At 34.0% G+C, this 22137-nt stretch overlaps 1 protein-coding gene across 1 annotated transcript in view; it reads left to right on the top strand.

The window, feature by feature from the left end:
- Positions 1–22137, top strand: part of AGPS (alkylglycerone phosphate synthase) — a 137399-nt gene that overhangs the window by 40661 nt on the left and 74601 nt on the right. Inside the window, exons 3-8 of the mRNA XM_067741444.1 lie at positions 4026–4116; positions 5957–6077; positions 6173–6247; positions 10582–10653; positions 12153–12232; positions 13425–13505. Coding sequence (XP_067597545.1) covers positions 4026–4116; positions 5957–6077; positions 6173–6247; positions 10582–10653; positions 12153–12232; positions 13425–13505 — 520 coding nt within the window. The remainder of the gene's footprint in view (positions 1–4025; positions 4117–5956; positions 6078–6172; positions 6248–10581; positions 10654–12152; positions 12233–13424; positions 13506–22137) is intronic.

The raw sequence follows: 22137 nt of genomic DNA, 5'->3' as shown, positions 1-22137 counted from the left end.
CATGACAGTAATACCAACCTTGTATCTCTTGGTTCAAGTGTCTTGAAGGGGGGTTGCCTTTTTATTTTATGGGTAATGTTACTTGTGAATTAAGGGATTCACAAAGGTCCTAATATTATCCTTCCGTGAATATTAAGAGTCTCCTATATATGACAGAGACCCAAAGTAATTGTATGGTTAAAATATAAGGGCCCAGGATTAAAACCTAATATTTCCAAATTGGCCTTTTTGTAGGACATTATAACACGTAGTAGCATATGTGTTATAACCAATTTCCCAGAATTTATACTTTTACTGTCAGGTAAGGTGAAGAAAATTTTATATGCTGAATGTCTTAAGTTGTTTTAGCTGTGAGTCTTATACTTTCTTTCATTCCAATTTCTTTAAATTTATGAAAAAGGTATTATTATATAATACTTTAAATATTCCATTTCAGTTTGAATGTTAGCACTTGTGATTTTATAATATAAAAAAGAGGAACTCGTTGAATAAAACATACTTGTTTATTTTTTTCATTCCACTATTATTTTTGTTTTGCTAACCTTTATGTAAAGATTTATTTGAGAATTTTAGATGATATTTTTGTTACATAATATGAAGTCATCATAAGAGGTGACATCCTTTCAGCCAATGCCGTGTAACTTAAAATTACATGACAAAATGAGTGGTTTTTGTCACTTCCAATTAAAAATTCCTTTGGATAGGGCACACCACTGGCTCCTTTAATATTGAATTCTGTATTATAAACATATATTTAATTTCAGTACAGAATTTATATATTACACACTGATTCCCCTCCCCCCCCGCTTTGGCTATCTTTGTGAAGTCAAAGTAAACTTCTGAGGCTAGTTGCTAAAAGCTTTTGCAGTTATTCAAGCTCTGATGAAATGAGTGGGAAATAATCTTGAGCAAAAGCATTACACTTTGAACATTTTATTTTATTTTATTTTGGCTGTGTTGGGTCTTCGTTACTGTTCATGGGCTTTCTGTAGTTGTGGCGAGTGGGGGCTACTCTTTGTTGAGGTGTGCGGGCTTCTCATTGTGGTGGCTTCTCGTTGCGGAGCACGGGTTCTAGGTGCGCAGGTTTCAGTACCTGTGGCACGTGGGCTCAGTAGTTGTGGCTCACGGGCTCCAGAGCACAGGCTCAATAATTGTGGCGCACAAGCTTAGTTGCTCCGCAACATGTGGGATCTTCCCGGACCAGGGCTCGAACCTGTGTCCCCTGAATTGGCAGGCAGATTCTTAACCACTGGGCCGCCAGGGAAGTCCCTTGAACATTTTGAATAACTTGTACAACATAGATGTTAAGACCAATATATAGTCTATTCTGGTTTGTTTTCGGTATTGGTTTAATTGTTCTTTGATCTGGAATAGATAGTGACTACTAGAGTATCTCTTCTTTTCTTCATTTAAACACAAAAATAAAAATAGCTTTGAGGACTTAAATGGCCATCTTGGAAAAAAATTACTTCTGACCTTACTTCATACCAAATACAGAGATCAATTCCAGATAGGTTATAGACGTAAATACATAAGCTAAAACTATAAAATTGCTAGAAGAATATACAGAATGTCTTTCTGAATTTGAGGTAGGCAAAAAGCAGAGAACTAAAAGCATTAATATAAGGAAAAAGTGAATCAGCATTAAAATATAGAACTTCTTTTCATCAAACGACTCCTTTAAGGGCTTCCCTGGTGGCGCAGTGGTTGAGAGTCAGCCTGCCGATGCAGGGGATGCGGGTTCGTGCCCCGGTCCAGGAAGATCCCACATGCCGCGGAGCGGCTGGGCCCGTGAGCCATGGCCGCTGAGCCTGCGCGTCTGGAGCCCGTGCTCCGCAACGGGAGAGGCCACAACAGTGAGAGGCCCGTGTACCGCAAAAAAAAAAAAAAAAAAGACTCCTTTAAGAGAGTGAAAAGACAAATCACAGAGTGAGAGAAAATATTTAATACATACATCCTTGATTTCAGAATATATAGAGAATTCTTATACATCAATAAAAACATAATAATAATAAATGAGTAAAAATGAACTGGCATTGAAAACAGGATATCTAAATGGACAATAGATATATGAATAGAAGTCCAATTTCTTGAGTAATCAGTGAAATTCAAATTAATATTGTCAAGAGATTACCAATAGAATGTCTCATAATGAAAATAACTACAATACCAGGTATGGAGAGGATGTGGAACAAGTAGAACTCTTTATACATTGCTGGTTAACATCTTGGAAAGCTATCTGCCAGCACCTCCTAAAGCTAAACATATGCATAGACTGTGGCCTAGGAGCTCCACCCTAGTTATATAGCTATCTGAAACATGTGATATGTGATCTTCAGAAAACAAGTTCAAGAACGTCCCTACACATACCAAAAACTGTAAACAACTCTATTTTCTGTCACCAATACAATGGATAAAGTAATTATGCTATACTCACACAGCGGAATTAAGCCATGGAAATGAATGAACTGCAACTACGTACACAAACATAGATGACTCTCACAAATATAATATTGAACAAAAGAAAGCAGACACAAAAAGTACATTTTATATGATTTCATTTATATAAAGTTAACAAGACAGTTGTTCCTTTGGTGTGGGGAAAGGTGATAATGCCTGGAAAGGGGCAAGGAGGGGGATATTTCTGGGGTGCTGGTAATGTTCTATTTCTGGATCTGCATGCTGATTACATGGGAGGTTTACTTTGTAAAAATTCATTCAGCTATACACTTACTTTTTGTATGCATGTTATACTTCAATGTTTTGTAAATAAAATATTTATAAAATTAAACAAAGATAAAACAGCCATAATATAGTATAGTTTTATTTGGCTGTTCTGTCATCATGGCAGGGAGAGGGAAGTAGAGAAGTTGCAAGAACATTATAGTGAAAAAAATTACCGAATATAGCTACCGTGATTTTATAAATATTCATTAATAAAGAATTTTAGAATAATGATCTCACTTGGAATGATGGTAAGGAAAGAATCAGACTAGAGGCAGCATCATATAGTATTTAAGAGCACAGACTTATTTATTACTTATTTAACCTTATTTATTTATTTATTTTTTGCGGTATGTGGGCCTCTCACTGTTGTGGCCTCTCCCGTTGCGGAGCACAGGCTCTGGACGCACAGGCTCAGTGGCCATGGCTCACGGGCCCAGCCGCTCCGCGGCATGTGGGATCCTCCCAGACTGGGGCACAAACCCGTGTCCCCTACATCAGCAGGTGGACTCTCAACCACTGTGCCACCAGGGAAGCCCCATCTTGGGGTTCTTATTGATTGCCTTTTCTCTTGATTATGGATCACACTTTCTTGTTTGTTTATGTCTGGTAATTTTGAAATGTATCTTGGACATTGTTGATGATATGTTGTAGAAACTCTGGATTCTGTTACATTCTTCTGAAGAGGCTTTTTTTTTTTTTTTAAACCAAGCAATTAACTTGACTCATCTCAAGTTTCCTTCTTTGGTGGTGAGCAGCTGAATAATCTGTTCCGTTCTTTTAAGCTTAGCTGGGCTGCTTAGTGTGTCTGCTCCATACATGTGTAATTCAAGATCAGCCAGACATTTGGACAGAGTTTATACATAGGTCCCTCTGACTGACTCCTGGATTTGTGTGGTTTTTCTGTACTCTTCCCAGATGCTGTGTTCACTGTGAACACTGTCCTCTTTTTCTTTCAGCCAGGAAGACTGTAGGTTTTCTGCATTCTTCTTTCTTTCTGTGGTACTAGCTGGGGCTTTCCCTCAGGCTAAAGCCTGTTTAAAAAATAAAACAAAACTGGAAACTCATATAGGGCTGTTTTCTTCTTACTCCCTTACCACCTATTTTTGCCTGGTTTGGGGCTATCTATACTGCCCTCAAATAGTTGGGTTTTGTTTGTTTTGTTTTTGTCCAGAGCTTATCATTATATGTGGGAGGGTTGGTTCGATAGGAACAACTTGACCATTACTAGAAATAGAATCTAAGATTTGAACTTAAGTGAAGATACTTTACTCTAACGTTTTACATTCTTTGTACCTTAGGTACCCTCTTAGTGGCATGGTTTTGCCAACTTTTAAAGAGTGGATCCAAAATACCCTTGGAGTAAGTCTGGAGCATAAAACTACCTCTAAAGTAAGCAAATAAAAATGATTAATAATATTCTTAACTGAGTGTGTGTGTGTTTAATCCCAAATTAATTAGACTTATCTTAGTAATTTGTTATAGTTATTTAATATATTTGTTATTTTTTTTGTTAAGAAGTTTACTAGTCATATTAGCCTTGTTAGGCTTTCTAGGGGTGATTTTTTAAAAAAAATTTTTTTAGCATCACAGATATAGAGCCTAATCTCAGCATTTATCTGAGATTTATCTGGCAAATCTGTAATCCTCTCTGAGCCTCAGAGTTGTAACTGTCTGTCCTATGTTTCACAAGTAGTAGTGAAGTTCAAATGAATGAATTCTGTGAGAGAACTTTGTTACAAAAATATAAGTTGCTGTTATTTTTAGGTTTTGTAATGAACTGACAGTAATCTAGAATTAATATAGAATAATTTAAAATAAAAATATAATGTTACATTTATTAACAAAACATTTAGAATATTTGAAGATTGAAAAAAGTGAAGTAAAAGTTTGATTAAGATGTGAGTGATAGAGAATTTTAGTTTGCTCATGTGGTATCACTTTTCTGACGGGGGTGGTTAGAATCCTTTAGACTATATACGTATTAAACTAATGAAATAGTTAACATTTCTTTATATAATCTTTATTATTTATTAGTATTATTCGCTATGGCATGGTATTCTGCGTCCTTCTAACTGAGTATAACTTGCATAAGTGCAGGGACTATGGCTTACACTGTATTATCCACTATATCCAATATATTATTAAAGACTGTAGGTATTCAGTGAGTGCTTGTTTGGTTTATTTATAAATCCACAGTTACATTTTATTCTAGGATTAAATTAGGCTAAACAGCTAATTTCTATCCCTCTCAAACCAAATTCTTTTAACTTTTCTTTAAAGATCTCTTCTATTTCCTTTTTTGACTATTTGTGATTACTTTTTTGACACTGATGCAATCTATATACCATATTCAGAAATTTCACCAGTTTTACATGCACTTCTTTTTTCTGTTTTGAGCCCTTTCAGTTTTCAATAACTTGACAAAATAGTAATCTGTATGATGGTATCTGTATGATGGTGATAATCTCATTTAACAGATGAAGAAGGCAAGGCTTGCAGAACTTGGGTGACTTGCCCAATGTCACATAGCTTTAAAGTTGAAGATTTACTTTTCAAGTTACCTGTTAGTTGAAATTAAGTATCAAGTTTATGATTATGTTGTGAGTTTTAAAGCACTCCTGTAAAAATGGGTTTATTACTTATTGGGAGGCTTTTTGCTGATCATTTAAAAATAATAAAAGGAAATGATAAATTTTATCTACAGGTGAAAATGTAGTTATGCAAAAGTTAACTATCTTTCCCCCAGTGTCCCTAGTCTAAAATCGAAGATTTGAGACTTTGCTATCTTCCTTGTTCTTAATTGTAATCTTTATTTTTATTTTATTTTATTTATTTATTTTTTGACCATGCCGCACGGCATGTGGGATCTTAGTTCCCTGACCTGGGATGGAACCCTGGCCGCCTGCGGTGGAAGCAGGGATTCTTAACCACTGGACCGCCAGGGCAGTCCCCTTAATTGTAATCTTTAGAAATAATGAAAAGGAAGGCCATAGAAGCAAAAGAGAAAACATAGGCTTTTATAACTTATGTTACAGAATGTGATTAACCAGAGCATTTGTAATTGGTTACTGTCACAGAGTTGGTTTCCATATGTATTATTTGTTATTTTCCTATGCCTCTGTCCTAATTTGGATGTAAAAATTTACATTTTATAGTCACTCTCTGTAACATAGGTATTCAAATTTTATTTTCTAAAAATAAGTCAGAGAAAACCAATTTTATTTTCTAGGCATCCTTAAATCCTAGTGATACACCTCCTTCTATTGTAAATGAAGATTTTCTTCATGACCTTAAAGAAGTTAATATTTCATATTCACAAGAAGCAGATGATCGAGTATTTAGAGCTCATGGTAAGCAACTTTATATAAGTGCTATTTATTTTTAATTTGTAAATTTCCTATAATTTAAGATGTTTTTGCATTTTCTTTTTTAAACCTCAAAATAGGTCATTGTCTTCATGAGATATTTTTGCTCAGGGAAGGAATGTTTCAGCGAATTCCTGATATAGTTTTATGGCCAAGTAAGTTCTTGTTTTTCTTTGTATTATTAATTTAGCATTGTTAAATTTTAAGTAAATTTAGTATTGGAGATACGTACTTTTAAACATATGAACTATAAAAAATATAGATCACTATATTTTTAGAGTTTTCTAAAGGTCACATCATTCTTAATATGATCATCCTGAATGGTTGGTTTTAATGATTAATTTTGTTGATGATTAAGTCTTCATTTAGTATGTACATATCCTTTTGTGAGGTCAGTAGAAAAATGTATTTTGGGCTAATTTGAAAGCTTAATGAAATTATTATCAGTCAATTATATATTTAGATGTATAGAAACTCTTAACGTAACTGATTACTGCAACCAATAATAGTAGTTCGTTGATGTTAACTTGTGGGCTAAAAAATATGGTATTCAAATGATGAATAAGATGAATAACAACTTGATGAACAAGTTGTTTAATATGGATATTGTCTTTGATATAAATAATTAAATTTTGAGAAATTAATTTCATTTAGGGATTTGGCTTGAGATGGAGGATGGATGAGCTTTCTGTTATTGTTTTGCTCTTGCTGATGCTTAGGCACTATATTTATATATATGGTTTTTATATCCACGTTTTGTAGCAGAAACTTTAAAGCAGAATACAGGTATACTGCTCCTTACCGTCTATAATTACCTTTTAAGAAGTTCTATTGATCTTCCAATCCTTTTTTCTCTTCAGATTCCATAAAAGGATTATATAGAGTGTTTTATTTTTCAAAAAATTGCCTCATTCATGGACTCTCAGTTCTTAGATGTGATCCTTTTCCTTTGCAGGGAATATCTGAGGGAAAAATCCTACTTGAATTTGGGGATAGGAAGGAGGGTGACATATATAGGGAGAAAACAATCTATCTGAATAGTGTATTGGTGCCCAAATCAAGTCTAAAATTTTGTTCTGTTGAATCTTCCAGTATAAGAACTTCTTGGAAATAGTTTGTTTCCCAACAGGTTGTCAGTTCACTGAGGCCTTTATTTAACTTTAATGTAAATTTCCTTTTGGTAATAAAGTTCAGGTTTTTCTTTGCATGAGGGTAAGTTTTGAGACAATATGGCAATTTGAGACAATGTGGTATTCCATAGAGTGGAGGTGGCTTTCTCATCTTACAGTTTAAATAGCTACACACCATATCTGTATATATACATAAGTACACATACCTAGGAAGTCTATCGTTGTGGATGTCTTTAAGTCTGTCTGTAATTGGAGTCTGAATTCTACGTGTTGCTTTAATATGACGTCTAGGGCTTATCTAAGAGTAAGAACTTGTAATATATGTAACTTTCCTGATTTGGAGTCATACTTAAACCAGGAATTGTCACCATTGTGACCTGTACACAGTGTAGCTATTTCTACCTTTCATTTAGTTTGGACAAGTAGTTAGTTACTTATACATTGTATGTTGTCTGTGGTAAGTATACTTATAAAAATAAAGTCTCCTTTAGAAGTACTTCACTTATTCAATTTCTGCATTATTTTCAGCAGTCTAAATATCAAAACTTTAGGTCTGTGAAAATATGTGCTAAGTACTGTTCTAGGTATTGAAGATAAGACACTGAACAAAACACAAATCCCTATTCTTAGGTGCTATACAATTAAGTGGGGGCGGGAGGAGACGGAACAATAAACAAATATTTAATGTAGCAAAGGGTGGTAAATGTTATAAAGAAAAACAAGGCACAGTAAAAAGATAGAGAATAAATAGGGTGGGTGGTGGGATGAGGGAGTGCTGTGTCAAATAACACTGTAAAGGAAAGCTTCCGATTTGGTGACAATCCTTGAAATAGTTTTGCCTTGTTAAAGGTTTTTAACAGACATCTTTGGGTATTTTATTATTAATGAACTAGTATTCCATTTATTGAAAATTTTTACCACAGATAGTAAGCTTTATAGGCTTAATCTGAAAGCCTAAAAATGGATTTTTATTAAATTTGGAATGATGCAAATGACATATTCCTAGCTTTAAGAAAACCTGGGAAATGATAATCATAACTTTTATAGAACAGTATTTTTACTTTCATAAATGGATATTAATTTATATATTTTCATTTGTATCCTTATTTCCCTTTCAGGTCCTAAGCAAGTGATACTCAATTTTTGCATGGTTTCCTTGCTTCAAATCTTTTTCCTCCATGCCATCCCATAATTTATCAGGAGATTGATCTTTCTAAAACACTCTCTTTGCCATGTTGTTCCCCTCCTTAATTCCCTTTTGCTAGTCATATTGAGTCTTAGCACCTCTTGCTTGGTGTTTAAAATCTTCTGCTTTCAGATTTTTAATACTTACTTTACTTTTACACTGAAAAGTACCCTTTGGTGTGTACAGTAGAAAGGAGTTTGTATGCAGTATATCATGTATAATGTTTAAAGTTTTGTTTAAAGAACAATAAATAATCATCAATGGATGCAAAAATTAGTGGGCAAAAGTATGAAACATTTATGTAATCAAAGTATTTCCTCATGAGATATTTATTAATTATAGTTTTTTAAAATAAATTTATTTATTTACTTGTTTTTATTTTTGGCCGTTTTGGGTCTTTGTTGCTGTGCGCAGGCTTCATCTAGTTGCGGCACGCGGGGGCTACTCTTTGTTGTGGTGCACGGGCTTCTCATTGTCGTGGCTTCTCTTGTTGCAGAGCATGGGCTCTAGGCGCGCGGGCTTCAGCAGTCGTGGCACGCGGGCTCAGTAGTTGTGGCTTGTGGTTTCTAGAGCGCAGGCTCAGTAGTTGTGGCAGGCAGGCTCAGTTGCTCTGCGGCATGTGGGATATTCCCGGACCAGGGCTCAAACCCCTGTCCCCTGCACTGGCAGGTGGATTCTTAACCACTGCGCCACCAGGGAAGCCCTATAGTGTTTTTATATGGAGAAACCTAACAGTTGGCCCTTCTGATCCAAGAGTTCTGCATCTGTAGGTTCAACCAATGCTGTTCAAAAGTATTTGGAAAAAAAATTACATAAAGGCAACATGCCAGTAACTATATAGCATTTACATTGTATTTACAACTATTTGCATAGCATTTACATTGTATTAGGTATTATAAGTAATCTAGAGATGATTTAAAGTATACAGAAGGATGTGCTGTAGGTTATGTGCAAATACTATGTCATTTTCTTTTTTTTTAACATCTTTATTGGAGTATAATTGCTTACAATGGTATGTTAATTTCTGCTTTATAACAAAGTGAATCAGTTATACATATGTTCCCATATCTCTTCCTTCTTGCGTCTCTCTCCCTCCCACCCTCCCTATCCCACCCCTCTAGGTGGACACAAAGCACCGAGCTGATCTCCCTGTGCTATGCAGCTGCTTCCCACTAGCTATCTGTTTTACATTTGGTAGTGTATATATGTCCATGCCACTCTCTCACTTTGTCACAGCTTACCCTTCCCCCTCCTCATATCCTCAAGTCCATTCTCTAGTAGGTCTGTGTCTTTATTCCCATCTTGCCCCTATGTCCTTCATGACCATTTTTTTTCCCTTAGATTCCATATATATGTGTTAGCATACGGTATTTGTTTTTCTCTTTCTGACTTACTTCACTCTGTATGTATGTCATTTTCTTTAAGGGACCTGAGCTTCCCAGATTTTGGTGTCTGTAGGGGTCCTGGAACCTATCCCCTGTGGATACTGAGGGACTACTGTACTGTATTACTAAATGATGAGAGTTAACATTACCAGCAATGAGACTTATCTACATCATGCGCCTCCAGATACAATGCACTGAGAAAGGCACAGCATCACTTCTGTGGAATTCCTGCCAAAATGTATAAACTGAATTTAATCCTAAGGAAATAAGCAAACCCAAATTGAGGGACATTATATGAAATAACTGACCAGTGCTCTTCAAAAGTGTCAAGGTCAAAGTAGACTGAGGAACTATTTCAGAGTAAAGAAGACTAAGGAGATGTGACAACTAAAATGCAGTGTGTGATCCTGGTCCAGAAAAGAGGACATTAGTGGAACAGCTGGCAAATTTTGAATAAGTTCTCTTGATTAGTTAATAGTATTTTATCAGTGTCAATTGCTTGGTTTTTATAGTTTTTATAGTTATATAAGATGTTAGTATTTGCAGCTACTGGGTGAAGGAAATCTTTGTACCATTTTTGCAACTTTTTTGTAAGTGTAAAATTATTTAAAAATGAAAAAAAAGATAAAAAACAGTTTTTTTAAAAATATAGTGATTTAATGTGTTAGTGAGTGAATAAATGAAGGAAAAGTTTAGACACTAAAGAACTCTATAGACCCTTGTTTTGCAGGGTTACCCAGATTTTGTTCATGTCCTTGTGATTAATTTATTTTCCCTTTTTTCAACAGCGTGTCATGATGATGTAGTTAAGATTGTGAATCTAGCGTGCAAATATAACCTTTGTATCATACCAATTGGTGGTAGGTATTGTGTGTTTTGAATTTTAATGTGATGTAAATTTGTTCTATTTTAAATATTTGTGCCATCCCACTGAAAACATTCTTATAATTATGAAATGGTTATCTTGAAAAATTGGTTTATGGTGTTTATTGGTTATGCTGGTCTATTTCTGTTCTGAGTAGATCTACCTAAACTGTTTGAGACATGATTTACCCTTAGTTCATGGCTTCTTTCCCATGTGGATCCTAATTGAAGCTGTGACTTACTGCCTAAATAAGAAAATGTTCCTGCTTTAGTAATTACTTTCTAACCTTTATCTTAATAGAGAGAATATTATTTTTCAAAGGCTAACTATACCCAACATAAATCTTTGAGAAGAAGGGATATGCAACTAGGATAGTGATAACCAAATCAGTAATATCTTTTAATACTGAAAACTAACATTATTTTACATTTTAAGATAAATTTAATCTCTCTTGATCATTCACCAACCACATCATTTTAACAGCTTACACAAGCCAAAGGAAATTGCCTTCACTGACTGAATTGGCATTGATGGAATGGAAATGGGACCTCTGCAAATCAGAAGTTCCAGATACCTTCTTCAGCTGATACTTATCGTTGAATTCATGCAAAAAAGGCATTACACTGCCACTTTTAATGAAATATTTTTCTGATTTCAAATGACTTTGACAAGAAATAGTGGTTACTAATCACAGACATGTTCTTAACATTGTTTCACCGTGTAGATCAATACCCCCTGTACTTGCATCAAGGTGACTTCCACTTATATTCTGTCCAAAAGATATGAAAGTACCAATTCAAACTTTATTCTGCTATATGATGGTACAGATCTGGTTAAGAACTGAGAACACCGTATTGTTCCGTATTGTTATCAAGAAAGCATTTTTCCTTTGACAACAAATGTTAAGTAGGAGTACATTGTTTAAATTCTTCTATATATTAATTATTCTATATTAAAAATCACTTTTTCCCCAAAGAACATATAAATTTGTTTTTGAATATCATATAATCTGGGCAGTTTTAACTTTATATTCTAATTTATTAAAGCCTTTTTGCATGGGAGTATAAGATAATATTTTAAATGATAAGTGAATCTCATAAATATGGCAGAAAGGAGATAATGGTGTCTCTAGTTGTATAGGATGCGTATTTTTTCTTTTACGCTATCTCTCCACAGTAATCATTAGCTTAGAACTTTTCTAATCATGTTTTTGGAGTTCCACAAAATGCTAGGGGCTTCACTTGAGTGTGCCCGGGGGATGGAGCCATATCCCATTACTTTCAGCTCCATAATATTTCTTCATTTTGGCATGCACCATAAAATTAAGGTGAGTTTGCTTATAGTGTGTTAGCATTTGCAAATTACATTTTGCAAAGTAGAAATAGGTTTTATTTCCTAGAGGACCTATCTGTATACTTTGTCTTAGGGATTTACCCTAGAAATGTAGCTAAAAGTAAAATATTTAAGCATAGTTGTTGTTTCCTATTTTGGCAGGAGGAACAAGTGTTTCATATGGCCTCATGTGTCCTGCAGATGAGACAAGAACAATAATTTCTTTGGACACTTCACAAATGGTATATGATAATTTAAGATGTATTTGAAGATAGTGTTTAAAAGTTGTCTTTATGGCTCAGTCTTAGTTATTTTTAAAAAGGTATATTGTCCATTTTGTTTAAAATTTTTTCATCATTATATTTTACCTTTGTCTTCAGACCTCTAAAAGCTAAGTTCACTCTTACTCTAAGTCATATATCTTGATGGATTCTACCAAATTGACATGTGAAATTGACAATTTGAGAAGCATGGATTGGAATAGTGATACAATAGATGACCTGATGTATTGTTAAAAAACAAATAATATTTGTTAATGTTAATTTGAATCATCAAAACTTAGTTGTTCCCCAAATTTTTACTAATGCTATTGCACTTTTGCTTTTGGAAGAATAGGAGAGCTAATTAATTTTTAAATTAACTTAAAATTAATGAAGGTGCTAATAAACTTTAGGATTATTTTGTGAAATTTTGGTTCATTATGGTCCAAGAGTTGGCCATTGTGCTATATTAAAGTTTTTGTTTGGGTATGAACTTAATCTTTGTATAGTCAACAATATTCCTGTTTATATAATCTTTTATTATAATTAAAAATTTAATATTTATTATTATTTTATTGAAGTTTTTCAAGCATCAAAGTAGAGAGAATAGTATTTCTAGTCTCTAGATAAAATAATTATTTACATACATTGGCTTTATCTTTTTTCCTCTACTATTTTTAAAGCAAATCCTGATAGTATGCTACTTTACACCAAATATTTCTGTGTATTTCTTTTAAAAAGCACATTTTCTCACTATATTATTATCACTTCTGGCAAAACTAAAAGTAATTCCTTATATCATTTAATATCCAGTCCACATTCATTTTCCAGTTGTCTCAAAATTGTCTTTATTCTATAATTCATTTCATTGTTCAAATGGGGATTCAGACAAGGCCTGCATTAGCTTTTGGTGGTTTCTTTTAGTCTCATTTTATCTGAAACCCTCTTCCTCACTTTCTGAATGTCTGTGTTTTAAACCAACTCCTGTGCAATATACTGCCTGTGTTACTATGTCTGTCATGTTGTATAGTCAAGAACAAGTGGAGCTTTCTAGTGTGGGTAACCCTACTTGCTTAATTTCTGTCTTGTCACTTGCTGCTTTCAGTTAGGAGGTTATATTTCCTGAGAAAATGTCTGTTCCTGGAGATGAGACTTCTTTCTTCTTTTGCAACAGAATCGAATCCTCTGGGTTGATGAGAGCAATCTGACAGCTCATGTAGAGGCTGGCATAACAGGACAAGAGTTGGAAAGACAGGTATGTTATTTAAAATTTTCAAAACTGCTGTGTATCCCCTCTATGAATAAAGTACCTTTCACAGTATATTCACTGAACAAGCTTGTTCGGTTTCTGATGTGGGTCAGATATTGAGCTAGATGCTATGAACACAGTAGTGAGTAAGACACCCATCCCCTACCCTATGAAAGCTTACGTTATATTATGACAGAAAGTTAGGTAAATAGACATATGACTCAGTGAGAATTTCTAGGTGAAGCCTGGCTAAATGTGGGGTGTTTAGGCTCATCAAATGGGGTTTGAAGAGAAGGAGTTGAACAAAGATGGTATCACAGAGGACTCGGCATTTAAAATGAGGATTAAATTAGGATGAGTGAGAGTGAAAAGGAAATGGGGTTGGGGAGAACAATCCAGTAAGGGAAGCAGCATGTGCAGAAGATGTACAGGCAGCTGTTGCTTTGGAGAATCTGCAGATAGTTGAATATGGCTGAGATCTAGTCTGTGTATATGGGAGAACACATATTCTTGGTGTTTGTATTTTGGGTGAGTGTACGTATAGTAGTGGTAAAGGGTGAAGCCAGGAAAACATGAAGAGGTCAGATCATAAAGCCCCAAATGTTTGAACTTTACCTTTGTACTTAGTTTTCGTGAGCTACTCTGTGGAGGATGGATGGGCACGTAAAGGTGGATTCAGTGGCTGCTGCAATAATTTGGACAAGAGCTGATAGTGACTTGAAACAAGGTCGTAAGAATGGAGCGAAACAGAACAAGTTGGACACAGAATTCTCAGAAATTAATGATAAATTTGATCAATTTGGGTAGATGTTGGTATTTGCTATTCATTGAAATTTTCAAAGCATAATTCTATTGAAAACTGCTCATCTCATGAATAAGTGGAACTCCTGGAGTCCTTATAGCACTTTTTTGGGATCCTAACGAATTTTAGGAAACTTGAGGTTCTCTTCATGGATTTTAGGCGGTAATTATTAAAATGTATTGGTTTCTTCAGCCCTTTCAAATATGGTCAAGATGACTGTAACTCAGCTTTTGTAAACAAAAGTTAGAAAGTCCAGTTCGCTGGTGATGAACTGACTATTTTGTTCAATTTGGGTTACAGAGACCCCTCTTTCCTACCTTTTTTTCCCCTTCTTCATCCCACCTTTTAACAACACAGAGAGAAATGTGACATGCTTGTTGATCTTTTTTTTATCATCTTTTTCCATATTTCATGGTAAAGAGTTGAATGAAGTTGGTATGCTGGTGACCAATTCTGGATGAAAGGTTTTGAAAAACATTATTAAACTTTTATTTTTTATTTAATGCGCTAAGATACAGAGAACTAGAATAAAATTGAACATATTCATTGAGACATTAAAGATCTTCAGTAAGTCAAGGTTTTATATAATTCAAGGTAATTAGGTTTGTTAATTATTAATGAACTTTGTGGGTTGAATAATAGTATTTAATGAAAAAAAACCTGTAAAAAGGCCTGTATTAGTCTTCTGTTATGCTGAGAGGCATTATCAACACAGTGATTTTTTTTTTTATAACAAAGGATGGCCTTTCATGTCTATAATTTTATATCCTTTATTATAGCATTTGATGTAGTATTTTAACCTTTCCAAGTTTTTTTTTTTTTTTTTAAAGGTTAGAATTAAAATTCAAGGAACATATTTCCTTGAAATTTAAATGACATTTTCCTAGACTAGGAACTTCTGATATTTTACCTACTAGTTTATTTCCCTAAATGCCAACATAGAACATTTCTTTTTGCCTCTAGTAGACTCTAATATAGTTTCTATAGCTGTGTTGATCCCAGTTCAAGTTCTTCCTCATTATGCTTCTGTATTCTTCAGTTTCTTCTTCAGCTGAGGTAACCAACTTAAAACTTCCTGCTTTTTCATTCTAGAAGTTTTAAAATGACACAAATATATTAGTTGGGTAGCACAAATTTTCATCTTTTTAACTTGTAGATTACATTTTTTAATATGTATGAAATTTAAGGGAGGTCATTAAATGTTAACTTTGGATTTTGGGAATTTGTTTCTAGGTTTATTAAATCTTTGGCTACTTAATTTCATTAGTTAATAGTCTGGGGATATGTGACTTATGTTTTCCCCCCACTAGGGATGCATTTATCAGTGCCTCAGTTTCTTTATCTATAAAATGGAGATAATACCTACTTCATAAAGTCTTTGTTAGGATGAAATAAGTTAATAATGTAAAGTACTTAGAACTTTTATTAATTCCACTAATTTTTATTGAGTACTATCTGCTTCATTCAGACACAGCTGACTTTAAATATTTCTTCTATATGCCAAAGACTCCTAAATTTGTATCACCTCAGACTTCTTTCTTGAACTCTAAACTTGCATATTCACTTGCCTAGTTGACGTCTCCACTTGTATATCTAATACACATTTCAAACTTAACATTTAAAAAAATTGAATTTCAATTTTCCCTCCACAATTTGCTTATTCTGCAGCCTTCTCATTCCCAGTTGGTGGAAATTCAGTTCTTTGGGCAGCTTGAGCCAAAATCCTGAGTCTTTTTTTTTCTTTTTAGTATTTCTAAAGGGTCTTTTTATTTTTAAAAATATTTATTTATGTGATTGCACTGGGTCTTAGTTGCGGCATGCGGGCTGTTTGTTACAGTGCATGGGCTTCTCTGCAGTTGTGACGCTCAGGCTCTAGAACGCGTGGACTCAGTAGTTGCGGCATGCAAGCTCTCTAGTTGTGGCACATGGGCTTCAGAGTGCATGGGCTCAGTAATTGTGGTGTGCAGGCTCTCTAGTTGTGGTACATGGGCTCAGTAGTTGCAGCGCATGGGCTCAGTAGTTGCAGTGCAGGGGTTTAGTTGACCCGCAGCATGTGGGATCTTAGTTCCCCCACCAGGGATCAAATCCGTGTTCCCTGCATTGGAAGGCGGATTCTTAACCACTGGACCACCAGGGAAGTCCCTGCTTTTGTTTATAATAGTTTCATTGAGATATAATTGTCATACAATACTGTAAACTGCAGTCATTTAAAATGCACAACTTGATAAGGTTTGGTATATGAATACAACCATGAAACCATCACCACAATCAAGATGTAGAACACATGCACCAATCCCAAAAGTTTCCTCCTGGCCTCTTTATAATTCTCTCCATCCCATCTTTTCCATGTCCCTGGCAATCACTGATATGTTTTCTGTCACTGTAGATTTGTTTGAATGTCCTACAGTTTTATTAAAATGAAATCACATACTCTTTTTTTTACAAGGGTGGGGCGAGGGTTGGCTTCTTTCACTAGGCATAATTATTTTGAGATTCATGCATATTGTTGCATGTATCATTATTTTATTCCTTTTTGTTGCTCAGTAGTATTCAGTTGTATAGATATACCACTGTTTGTTTATCCATTCATTTGTTGAATGCTTGGATTATTTCCAGTTTTGGGCTATTACAAATAAAGCTGCTTTGAACATTCATGTGTAAGTCTTTGTTTGGACATATACCTTCCTTTCTCTTGGGTAAGTATCTAGAAATGAAATGGCTAAATCATTTGGTAGATATATATTTACCTTTTTGAAAAACCACCAAACGTTTTCCCAGAGTGATTGCATCATTTGATATTTGCGCTAGCACTGTATGAGTTTATCTACATCCTTGCCAATATTTGTTATTGTTAGTCTTTTAAAGTTTAGTTGTTCTAGTAGGTTTGTTATGGTATCTTACTGTGGTTTTAATTTGCATTTCTCTAATAACTAATGATGTTGGAGATCTTTTCAAGCACTATTTGCCACCATATATTTTCTTTGGTGAAGTGTCTCTTCAAGTGTTTGCCCAATTTTTAAATTGGATTGTTTTCTTTTTATTGGGTTTTGAGAATTTTTTTTAACATATTCTGGACATAAGTTCTTTTCCAGATATATACTTCACAAATATTTTCTCCCAGTCTGTGGCTTGTCTTTTCATTCTCTTAACAGAGTCTTTTGAAGAGTAGATGGTTTTTAATTTTGATGAAGTACTTAATTTTTTACTTTATATATCATGCTTCTACTGTCATATCTAGAAACTTTTGCTTCACCTGAGGTTACAAAGATTTTCTCCCATTTAAGTTTCATAGTTTTTAGTTTCTTTTCAAGTCTGATGAGTTTTGAAGATTTTGAGTTAATGTTCATGTATGGCGTGAGGGATAGGTTGAAGTTCATTTTTTTTGCATATGGATAATCAGTTGTTCCAGCACCATTTGTTGAAAAGACTATCCTTTCTTCACGGAGTTGACTTTGCACCATCATAAAACTTGTCTGTTGTCATTTTTATATAATATGTAATATATAATAATGTGCATCTAGTCTGGACTCTTATTTTGTTCCATTGATCTATTGTATATCTTTATGCCAGTACCACACTATTTGGATTCTTGTGGCTTTATCATAAATCTTTTTCAAAGTTGTTTTGGTGATTCTGGGTTCTTTGTATTTCTATATGATATTTATAATCACCTTGTCAATTTCTATTAAAAAAAAAAGTAGCCTGTTGGGGTTTTGATTGGGATTGCATCAACTCTATACATCAATTTGGGGAGAACTGACATCTTAATATTGAATCTTCTGACCCATGAACATGGTATAACTTTAGTTTTTTTAAGGTCTGTTAATTTCTCTCAGCTGTGTCATGGTTTTTAGTGTACAAATATTTCATATTTTTAGTAGATTTGTCCTTAAGTATTATATATTTTTATAAATGGTATTTTAAAAAGTTTTCAGTTTCTGAGTATTCTTCATTAGTATATAGAAATAAAATGGATTTTTGTGTATAGCTCTTAAATCTAGCAATCTTACTAAATTCACTAATTAGTTTTAAAAGTTTTAGCTCCCATTAGATTTACTACATTTATGATCATGTCCTTTGTGAATAAAGACAATTTTACTTCTTCCTTTCCAATCAGTATGCCTTTATTTCTTTTTCTTACCTGATTGCACTGACTAGAACCTCTAATGCACTGTTGAAAAGAAGTGAAAATAGGCACCCTTATCTTGTTCGTGATTTAAGAGAGATGCATTCAGTTCTTCACCATTAGGTATGATGTTAATACTTAATGTATAGGGAGTTTTTTTGTAGATGCCCTTAATCAAGTTGAGGAAGTTCCTTCTACCTTAGTTTGTAGAGTGTTTTTATTAGGAGTGGATTTTGGATTTTGTCAAATGCTTTTTTTGTGTCTTAAGGTGGAAGATGAGGGATTTATTTGAGGCCTTTCTTCTTTTTTAATATAGGTTTTCAGTACTATAAATTTCCTGCAACTACTGCTTTTATGGTATCCTACAAATTTTGATATGTCTGCTCAATTTCATTAATTTCAAAATATTTTCTACTTCCCTTTTGATTCTTTCTTTGACCTATAGGTACTTACAAGTTGTTATTTCATTGCCACTTATTGGGGGATTTTTCTAAACATCGTTCTGTTACTGATTTCTATGTTAATTCCATTGTGTTCAGAAAACATTCTTTATATGACTTAAATCCTATCAAATTAATTGATGTTTGTTTTATGGCCTACAGTATGGTCTGTCTTGTAAATGTTCCATGTACACTTGAAAAGAATTTGTCCTCTGCTGCTGTTGGTTCGAGTGGTCTATACATGTCTGTTAGGTCAAATTGATTTATAGTGTTGTTCACGTCTTCTGTATTTAAAAAAAATTTGTCTACTTGTTCTATCAGTTATTGACAGAAGGGAATTACAGTCTCCAACTATTATAGATCTATTTTTTCTTGCAGTTCTATCAGTTTTCACTTCATATATTTAAAGCTCTGTTTTGGGGGGAATAAATACTGAGGATTGTTATTGCTTCTTGACTAATGAACAATTTTGTTACTGTGAAATGACTTTCCTTCTTCCTGATAGTATTTTTTGCTCTGAAATCTACTTCATCGGATGTTAAAACAGCCATTCCAGTTTTATTTTGACTGTTGTTAGCATGGTATATCTTTTTCCCTTTTCCATTTTTAAATTTTTTACTAATTTATATTTTTATATTTAAAGTGTTTTTCTTATAGACAGCATACAATTGGGTCTTTCCTTTTTATCTAACATGAAAGTCTCTACCTTTTAATTGGGATGGTTAGACCTTTTACCTTCAATGTGATTTATTGATATGGTTCAGTTTAAGTCTGTCATCTTGCAATTTGTTTTCTATCTTTCCTATCTGTGTTTTCTCCTTTTCCACTTTTACTGCCTTTTTTTGGATTGAATTTTTTTTTAATGATACCATTTTATCTTTTTCTTTCTTCATTAGCTATAAGTTTTTGTTTTGTTCTTTTAAGAGTTTCAGGTTTTATAGTGTATATCTTTAACTTAAAATAGTCTGCTTTAAGGTGATAATGTATATAACACTTAGAGTTTAGCATAAGAACCATAAAATATTATACTTCCCTTTCCCCTTGTCTCTCCTTTGTGCTGTTGTCATACATTCTACTTTTGCATATATTGTAAAACCTATAGTATATTGTTATAATTTTTGTTGAAATAGTAAGTTATCTTTTAAAGATATTTAAACAGTAAGAAAACATCTTTTATATTTACCCATCTAGTTACCCTTTGTGGTGCCTTTTAATTCAATCTGATGATATTTTCCTTCTGCTTGAAGGACTTGTTTTAAATATCTTTAGCGTGAGTCTGCTGCTGATGAATTTTTTTTGCTTTTGTTTGTCTGAAAATATCTTTGTTTCATATTTTTTTAACACTTTATTTTTTAGAGCAATGTTAGGTTTAAAACAAAATTGAGAGGGAGGTACAGAGATTTCCCACATGCCCCTGCCCCCACGCATGCATAGCCTCCCCCATTATCAACATCACTGGAAGTTTGTACCCCTTGACCACTATCTCCCCATTTCCCCCACCCCCTCATCCCCTGATAACCACAAATCTATGCTTCTATGAGTTCAACTTTTTTAGATTCCACATAAAGTGATATAATGACATTGAGATTTCTTTTACCAAGGGTGAACCTACATTGGCACATCATAATTACAAAAAGTCCATAGTTTATTTTAGGGTTCAATTGTGGTGGTGTATATTCTGTGGGTTTGGACAGATGTATAAATAATCACTGAGTAGCCTTCATTATATTATCAGAGTATTTTCACTGCTCTACATTCTTTGTGCTCTCCCTGTTCATCTTCTCAGCCCCCCGACCCCTGGCAACCACTGATCTTTTTATTGTTTCCATAGTTTTGTCTTTTCCAGAATGTCATATAGTTGGGATCATAGAATATGTGGCCTTTTCAGATTGGCTTCTTTCATTTAGTAATATGCGTTTAAGTTTCCTCCATGTCTTTTCATGGCTTGATAGCTTATTTCTTTTCAGCACTGGATAATATTCCATTGTCTGGATGTACCACAGTTTATTTATCCATTCAACAGCTGAAGGAAATCTTGGTTGCTTCCGAGTTTTGGCAGTTATGAATAAAGCTGCTTTAAACATTTATGTGCAGGTTTTTATGTGGACATAAGTTTTCAGCTCCTTTGAGTAAATACAAGGAGTATGATTACTGAATTGTAATGGTAAGAGTATGTTTAGTTTTGTAAGAAATTGCCAGATAGTCTTTCAAATTACCATTTTGCATTCCCACCAGCACTGCGAGTGTCTTGCTCCACATCCTCTGTAGCATTTGGTGTTGTCAGTGTTCTGGATTTGGGCCATTCATATAGATGTGTAGTAATATCTCATTGTTATTTTAATTTGTGTTTCCCTGATGACATATGATGTGGAACATCTTTTCATATGATTATTTGCTATTTTCAGTGAGGTATCTGTTAAGGTCTTTGGTCCAATTTTTAATTGGGTTTTTTCTTATTGTTGAGTTTTAAGAGTTCTTTGTGTGTGTGTGTGTGTGTGTGTGTGTGTGTGTGTATTACTTTCAGAAAAATCAAAAGGTAGTAGTCTTTTGAGAGTAAATAATATGAATATAGATTGTTTGGGAATTAAGGAAGAAATATCATGGTCTGATAATCTTCATTTTAGCTTTCAGTTCTGTATTTAAGCTACTTATTTGTGAGTGGTTATTAACCTCTTAAAATTAAATAAATGTATTGAATGTTTAGTGAAAAAATTCTATTATGTAATAATTGATGTCTTAAAATCTTGTTTTCCTAGCAACAAAATTAGACAATAATTTGCATTGCTTGTGTGCAAAAGCTAACAAATTGTATTCAACCTATAGGTTCTCAGGTTCTAGATTACAGCTTTCATACCATACTTAAATACACAGATATAAACATAGCTGACATATTCTACATCTCTGCATGGCTTACTTGAAAAACAGAAACAGTTGCTTAATTGGATGACTATCAAAATGGTCAACACAGATTGATGGGCTTGAGTGCAATAGACAGTGGGTATGCAGGTGGTAGTGTCTGTACCATTTGACATGAGATGGCTGAGTCTTTAAAATGTTTTTAGTGGAATGGCTTTGGTGGTGTTGCCGTAAAGGGCATCCATCCAACCTCAGGTGCTGTGCAGATGGCAAAGCCATGCTAATGTAGAAAAATGAGAAACAAGTGACTATTTAATGTACAGGAATGCATGATCTGCGTCACAAATACATGATGGTATTACATGCAGGAAACCTAGCCAGATGGCTGTACATTAAAGCACATGACTCCTTGAG

This window comes from Pseudorca crassidens, chromosome 6 (genome assembly GCF_039906515.1).
Source record: "Pseudorca crassidens isolate mPseCra1 chromosome 6, mPseCra1.hap1, whole genome shotgun sequence".
Classification (NCBI taxonomy): domain Eukaryota; kingdom Metazoa; phylum Chordata; class Mammalia; order Artiodactyla; family Delphinidae; genus Pseudorca; species Pseudorca crassidens.
Note: the sequence above shows the minus strand (reverse complement) of the source record. Positions and strands in the feature narration are given on the sequence as shown.